Raw genomic sequence first — 7,992 nt, forward strand, 5'->3', positions numbered from 1 at the left:
GTGTTCTTTTTTTGCACCTGTCTGTAACCCAATATCTCCACAATATGGTGAGCAGCAGTCTGTGCTTTTCATTATGTTGTCATTATTCCACCCTGGATTTTCTATCATTTAATTTTTATTGGGTATATTTTTTCAGTTTGGGAATCATCCAGTTTTTCTAGATTCAAATTTGCTTTTCTTTCCGTTACAGTTTTATGTATTACATTTAACTTATTTCTCACTATGGCTTTTACAACGTATTGGTCTGAATCACAGTTTGGATCCCTACAGCCCCATACCTAGATGACTGTCAAGGCATATCATGGTTTATCATGGTTTTACTAACACATGGTCCATTTGGTTAACTACTTCGCTTACACTTGATTTCCATGTTTTGAGGAGTATTTTTTTGTGTAGAAAACAGGTATTCTTGATGAGTAAATTATTTCTAGCAGTGAACTGACATAACATGGCTTCTTTCTCATTACTTTCTTCATGTAAAGTGTATCTCTCTGATGTTCTTCCTCATTCATTTTGCCCAACATGTGCATTAAAGTCTCTCAAAACTAGCTACAGGTCATAGTTTTGTACTTTACTATATGCACTTTTAAGGTCTTCATAAAACTATTTTTTTTATTCCTTCTTCTGCTTCCCTTTGTTGGTGTATATGTAGTTATTATCATTATATTCCTGAATTTCCCTTTTATTCACAGTCTGCAGAGTGTTTTGTTTATAAGTTCAAATTCCAAAAGACTTTTCCTAATCTCTCTTGTTATTATAAATCCTGTCCCATATAGACCTGTTCTTCTTTATGGTCCACAATAGAGCAGAGTTAGTTAGTTAGATGGTTTCATGTTCCATTGATCAATTGCATGGTATGGAAGCCGTTTTGATGTGGAATGTGTCAAGTGCACAAGAAATGCACATGTGATACTTGATTTTTTATTCATCTATGGTATAGAAGGAGTTGTCAAGGAGATATGATTTCAGTTTATTTTTTAAGCTATTACTGCTGTCTGTCAGACATTTTATTTCATCTGGTAATTTGTCAATAATTTTTATAGCAGTATATTTTACCCCTTTCTATGCCAAAGATAGGTTGAGTAAAGGATAGTGTAAGTTTTTTTTCTGGTATTATAATCATGAGTGTCACTGTTGTTTTTAAACTGGCCCATGTTGTTAAGAACAAATTTCATTTGTGAGTAAATGCACTGTGAGGCTGTTTTAAGAATTCCCAGTCTTTTAAAAATATGCCTACAAGATATGCAACTATGAACCCCACACATTATTCTAACCACTTTCTTTTGAGCAGTGAATACTTTTTGTCTAAGTATTGAGTACCCCAAAATATTATTCCATATGACATCGGAGAGTGAAAGTATGCAAAGTATATTAGCTTACTAATACACTCCTGGAAACTGAAATAAGAACACCGTGAATTCATTGTCCCAGGAAGGGGAAACTTTATTGACACATTCCTGGGGTCAGATACATCACATGATCACACTGACAGAACCACAGGCACATAGACACAGGCAACAGAGCATGCACAATGTCGGCACTAGTACAGTGTATATCCACCTTTCGCAGCAATGCAGGCTGCTATTCTCCCATGGAGACGATCGTAGAGATGCTGGATGTAGTCCTGTGGAACGGCTTGCCATGCCATTTCCACCTGGCGCCTCAGTTGGACCAGCGTTCATGGTGGACGTGCAGACCGCGTGAGACGACGCTTCATCCAGTCCCAAACATGCTCAATGGGGGACAGATCCGGAGATCTTGCTGGCCAGGGTAGTTGACTTACACCTTCTAGAGCACGTTGGGTGGCACGGGATACATGCGGATGTGCATTGTCCTGTTGGAACAGCAAGTTCCCTTGCCGGTCTAGGAATGGTAGAACGATGGGTTCGATGACGGTTTGGATGTACCGTGCACTATTCAGTGTCCCCTCGACGATCACCAGTGGTGTACGGCCAGTGTAGGAGATCGCTCCCCACACCATGATGCCGGGTGTTGGCCCTGTGTGCCTCGGTCGTATGCAGTCCTGATTGTGGCGCTAAACTGCACGGTGCCAAACACGCATACAACCATCATTGGCACCAAGGCAGAAGCGACTCTCATCGCTGAAGATGACACGTCTCCATTCGTCCCTCCATTCACGCCTGTCGCGACACCACTGGAGGCGGGCTGCACGATGTTGGGGCGTGAGCAGAAGACGGCCTAACGGTGTGCGGGACCGTAGCCCAGCTTCATGGAGACGGTTGCGAATGGTCCTCGCCGATACCCCAGGAGCAACAGTGTCCCTAATTTGCTGGGAAGTGGCGGTGCGGTCCCCTACGGCACTGCGTAGGATCCTACGGTCTTGGCGTGCATCCGTGCGTCGCTGCGGTCCGGTCCCAGGTCGACGGGCACGTGATCCTTCCGCCGACCACTGGCGACAACATCGATGTACTGTGGAGACCTCACGCCCCACGTGTTGAGCAATTCGGCGGTACGTCCACCCGGCCTCCCGTATGCCCACTATACGCCCTCGCTCAAAGTCCGTCAACTGCACATACGGTTCACGTCCACGCTGTCGTGGCATGCTACCAGTGTTAAAGACTGCGATGGAGCTCCGTATGCCACGGCAAACTGGATAACACTGACGGCGGCGGTGCACAAATGCTGCGCAGCTAGCGCCATTCGACGGCCAACACCGCGGTTCCTGGTGTGTCCGCTGTGCCGTGCGTGTGATCATTGCTTGTACAGCCCTCTCGTAGTGTCCGGAGCAAGTATGGTGGGTCTGACACACCGGTGTCAATATGTTCTTTTTTCCATTTCCAGGAGTGTATTTATATCCTCAAAATTGGCAATTATTCTGATTGCAAAAGTTGCTGAACCTAGTCGCTTTAGAAGATCCAAAATATTAAGTTTCAAATTAAGAATATGGAGGAATATCTATCTGCCCTTGCTCTTGCCATCTCATTTCTTGTAGTGCTACAATATTGTACGTAAATTTCATGACCTCTTCCAGCCTTTCTTTCATTTTACCAGGTTTCAAGGTTATTCAAATATTCTAAATTACTATTGGCCAATCTTTCATCTTTTTCCTTTGCTGAAGTCATGTTCTGTATGTCTCTCCATTATTCGAGGCCCTTGTGGTTGTTCCATAACATGACCACATCCTGGTGGACATGGGTTTTTTAGCATTTACTCCCATAGGAAAGTTGGCTTCTCTATGCCTTTTGAGTTCTCCCTGCCCTATGGTGTGGGACGCACTTCATCTGACTTCTCTGTCAAGCCCTACTGGGCTTGAGAGGCCCTGCTGGTATCTGAGCTACTGCCAGCATAGCCCTCATCTTCTCTGAAGCATACAAACTGCCCTGCATGGCAGTGAAGGTGTCTTCAGTAAAGTGCTGTCCCATGGTAGGGAACAGCATCAATGATTGTGTCAGTCATCCATGCTCTTGACAGCACTATTCTCGTGACAGTGCCATCTTGACTCACCTTTTGTCACAGACATACTTTGAAACTATCTCAAAGAAGTTTGCAGTTTCCCTGAAATGGAAATTACATTACAATCCTCTACATCAGTAGTTTATTGCTGCTTATGATGAAGATGGCAATGCAAGCTTTTGAAAGTTCAAATGTCTATGGGTAGACAAATGTATATTGTAACTTTGCTGTCAAAGTTGTGTTGTTCAGAGTGCACTGTAGAACACATACAAAGAATTACACAAGTTATTGAAAATGTGTGTTCCTGAATAATGTGTACTCTTGCACAAAAACGTGTGCATTATTCAGGAATACACATTATCAGTAACTTGCCAGCAGTCATAAAAAGCTTAAAAACCAATGAAATTCAGTTTAAGAGAAGCCTAAATGATTTATTGGTGGCCAACTCCTACTCCATTAGTGAATTTCTCACTAGAATCACCTGAATTTGTTTGTATGTGTGTGTGTGTGTGTGTGTGTGTGTAAAGTACGATCTAACTTCTGTACCATTTTGTACCATTTCAGTGCCGTAATGTGTTCATTGTAAGTAAGTATTGTAGTAGTTCCATTGTATGTTTATTACCTTATAAATTAAAAAAAAAGTTTTAATTTTATATTCACTTCAGGCCTGTGGAAGGTACATTAACTTATTTTTTTTAGTTGTAAATATTTGTCATGCATTATTGTTTTTCTGACATGTTCTACATCCTGGAGGACCTCCTCTCTATGGATCAAATGGAATGAAAGTAAAACTAATCTAATCTAAACTCTCTCCTCTCTCTTAAAAATGCAGTGGCTGTCTTTTCTCTTGCTTCTCTTGCCATTGTTTACATTTCAGCCAAGGTTTTCCATTTCCACACTGAAAGCTTAGAGATATTATTTGGATAGATATACCTTGCAATACTGAGAAACTTTAATTTCCAATTTGTAATGATTATGTTTACATTAAATTTACAGCCAGAAAAACATGTCATTGTTATATTATACAATTTTTTTCTCCTTTTATAGATTGATCAAGACAGTTTGGAACCCTTGAGCCCAGATTCTACCTTAGGTATGTGAAATGTTTTTGGTTATCATCGTTCTTCACAAGCAAAGAAGAAGTAGTTTCAAAAAGGTGCTGTGCGTCCCTTATACCTGAAAATTTCCATATGCAGGATGTCTGTGCATATCTTCTGAAACAATTTTGTGTCCAAATCAAGATATGAACATGAAGATTTCGTAATAAAATGTGCTGCACTTATTTTGCACAATAAGTTCCTCCCTGTCTATAAATGCACTGCCATTAATGGCCCACAAACTATGGGAGTCTAGCCTTCAGCTGACAGGTTGAATTAAGTGCATCACAGTTGTTGAAATGGTGATATTCACTCTAAAGACATTGCTAGCACATGGTATGTGTGTATTTTACAACCGCGTATTTAGTTAACTGGTGCCGTAACATTTTGATACAAACATGTGAGTGAAGTGTGTGTGAAATGACAACTAACTACTTTGCAAAACGACTATTTGTGCTGTGAGTGAGAAAATGACGTGTGAAGAAAAAATGAGTTTCTGACATCTCCTGCTTATTATAGCAATAATACATGCATGCCACTTAAATGCAGAAAGCAGTGTCTACAATATTTTTTAGCCTTGTTACTGTACTGTGAAAAAGGAAAGGAAATGTGAAATGTGGGGAGGTGTTGACAATAAATAAAGCAACTCACTGAACCATGTCTTCCTATGGTGGAGAGTGCTTTAAGAAAGCACAAGCTGGGTAGTGATTTGGAAGAATAAAAACACAAGAGAAAGTCATATTAATGTGTTTTTTTTAATGACTTTCACTTCAAAATGCCTTCTTTGCTCGGGTAGACTATTTTCATTTCTTTTTCAAAATAACAATGTGTGTGATCTGTTTTGATTTTCAACATTTATGTAGATTTCATAGTAGTTCTGTATTTCAGTAGAACTGTTACACAATGTTAGATATCATTCAATGAAATAAAACAGGAAATTTTCTAGTGCATGAGATTTTGTGAATTAAGTCATTGCTCTCTCAGTTTTTTTAATATCTGAGTGAAATTAATTTTAGAAGGAATGTCAAATTGCACAATTTTATTACTAAATATTTCCAACATATTGTGTGCTGTAGCCACATTGATTAAATGTATAGTGACAGATAATAGATATAATTTTTCCAACAGAACAAAAAGTGTTCAAAAATATTTTTTGTTGATAATAGTTGACTGTATAAAAATTGAATATGCAGTGGCATGATTACTGTTGTAGAATAAATACTGGCCATATTTGATTGCATTTTCCCATATGATAAGGCCGATGCCAATATTATTTATAAACACCAAAGTATTTGTGAAATAAAGAAATTTCGTTAGCGTCACTACACAACAAATGTCACTATGGGAACACTGCAGTCATTTATGGATTGAATAAAAGTCATTCTTTGTACATATTACTATATGACGTTGACTGACTTTAAAGAAAATCTGTTGTATGTAATGTGGCACTATTTCTTGTAAGTGAAGGTGCATAAGGTATAAAAATGTTAGTGGTCAAGGAAAGAATGAACTGTGTTCGTGCTTTGATCAGCAGAGAAATGTACGGAAATGTTGTTAACAAGATATTCCAGTACTTGCTGAAACTAATCAAAAGCTGCCTATAACATTTAGAGGAATATGCTTTTGGCAAGTAAAGTATGGATTATTTCTTTAGAGAATTAAATACATCCGTCTGGGTGGATTCCCAGAGTTTAAGCAACTCTATCAGTACTGAACTCCAAAATGCAAAAATTTATTTCATTGCAACCTATTCTCTTCCTGTATAGTGCTTTTTGAACATTTGAAGTATGTACTTCTCTAACCTTCCATGTAGCCATGTGAGTTTCAAGGTCATGTAAAAGATAACTAAGAGGTTTGAACATGTATTTATATAAATTTAAAAACTCTGATAAAAACAAGGGAATATCTTTTAAAATATGTGAAAAGCTTAAATTTTGGGAGTCTTGACATTCAGTGGTATTAAATATTCATAGATGGTAAAATTCATTTTAATCTATAGAAGAAACACTTTAATGTCACAGCCATGCAGAATACTACTTGTTCGTACAGGCTATCCTGACATGTAACTAAAGAATACATCACAAAACAGTCAAAATTAAGCTTTGGTCCCTAGATAAACATTAATTTGTATCTCTATAGCTGACCATCCATTTGTAACATATTCATATATGCTCGATGCAAAAGAATTGTTGTTGGCTTGTTTGGAAATCAGTAGGAGTTGGAGTGGCAAGATTGTCAAAGCTATACTGCCATTACCTGTGCCATTATATAAATATAACTATATTCATATGTACTACACTACTTATTTGATGGTTGTACCAGTATTAATGTTGTAGGATGATGGAGCTGCCAAGGTTGTGGAGTGTATATTCAGGAAATGGTTTGTGTGAAAATATCTTTTAATTCCATATGACCTTGTGTTGTATATGAAATGTGTGTTCAAGGACAATTGCTTAAACAGGTAAATATGTGATACTGTAATGAATGAGATTCTTTAGATTTGATTTCAAAAATTTAACAGCTTCATTGCTGTTTTTAATCATATCTTCCATTTGTTACATTCTGTTTCATTTTAAGAAAACTGTTTCTCTGTCGCCAGCCTTTTAAGGAAATATTGTTACAAAATTTTAATTACTGTTTCAGTAAACTGATGATAATATCTGAGGAATAAGTTGCAATTTTTTAATGTTCCAAAGACTGCACTATTCCATGTGTAGTAGTATCTAGAGCCTAATGGCTAATTGTATTTGATTTTCAATATTATAACAGTATAATATTTTTTTGTAAAGAATTAATATGCAACAAACTCATTTCAGGAAATAGTTTTCTACAAATGATTTCATCTTCCATGTAATCTTACAATATTTTAAAGTTGTAAAGCACAAATCCGAGTGGGTTTACAAATGAAGTCCATGGTTGAATGTCATTTTCAGTTGTGTAAATACAAATTGACGCTTTAATGTGGAAAATGTAAAATGTATGTGTATGTAGAGTTTAAATTAATTTCTGTGGCTGTTAAAAGCTCACAACACCAAATATCAATAAGAATAATAATGTAAATGGTGTGTAAAAGGAACATCAGATGTAAAGTTGTTCAGTAGCTTCTATGATTTCTTTTTTGATGCATTTCATCCTGTCCATTGTCTAAATCTTCTATAAGTTTTCTTTCAAGTAAACCATAGTACAAATTTAAAATCATTGTTGGTTATCATAAACAGTGACAGGTGACAGAGTTGAAATTAAACATTTCAACTCTCTGTGCACACTCTTCTAACATCTCAGCATTCTAAGAAAATGGTAGGTGTAACATACAGCATACCTAAAACAGCAGGCCAGCTTTTAAAAAAGGACTGTTTTTTTAGTTATGCTATGATTAGAAAGATCCATGTACATAATTTCCAACAGATGTGAACATTGTTTATCTCTTTAAATGAATAACTTCAAGTGATTTAATAGTTTCTGTCTCTAGCACAGCAAGCAG

At 37.5% G+C, this 7,992-nt stretch overlaps 1 protein-coding gene across 2 annotated transcripts in view; it reads left to right on the plus strand.

Moving 5' to 3' along the window:
• The window catches only part of LOC126191061 (centrosome-associated protein CEP250-like), a 462,550-nt gene extending 454,934 nt beyond the window's left edge, over positions 1 to 7,616 (plus strand). For both annotated transcript variants that reach the window (XM_049931777.1, XM_049931775.1), the window contains exon 19: positions 4,462 to 7,616. In XM_049931777.1, coding sequence (XP_049787734.1) covers positions 4,462 to 4,515 — 54 coding nt within the window. In that variant the 3' untranslated portion in view covers positions 4,516 to 7,616. The remainder of the gene's footprint in view (positions 1 to 4,461) is intronic.
• Positions 7,617 to 7,992: the final 376 nt, after the last annotated feature.

This window comes from Schistocerca cancellata, chromosome 6 (assembly GCF_023864275.1).
Source record: "Schistocerca cancellata isolate TAMUIC-IGC-003103 chromosome 6, iqSchCanc2.1, whole genome shotgun sequence".
Taxonomy (NCBI): Eukaryota; Metazoa; Arthropoda; class Insecta; order Orthoptera; family Acrididae; genus Schistocerca; species Schistocerca cancellata.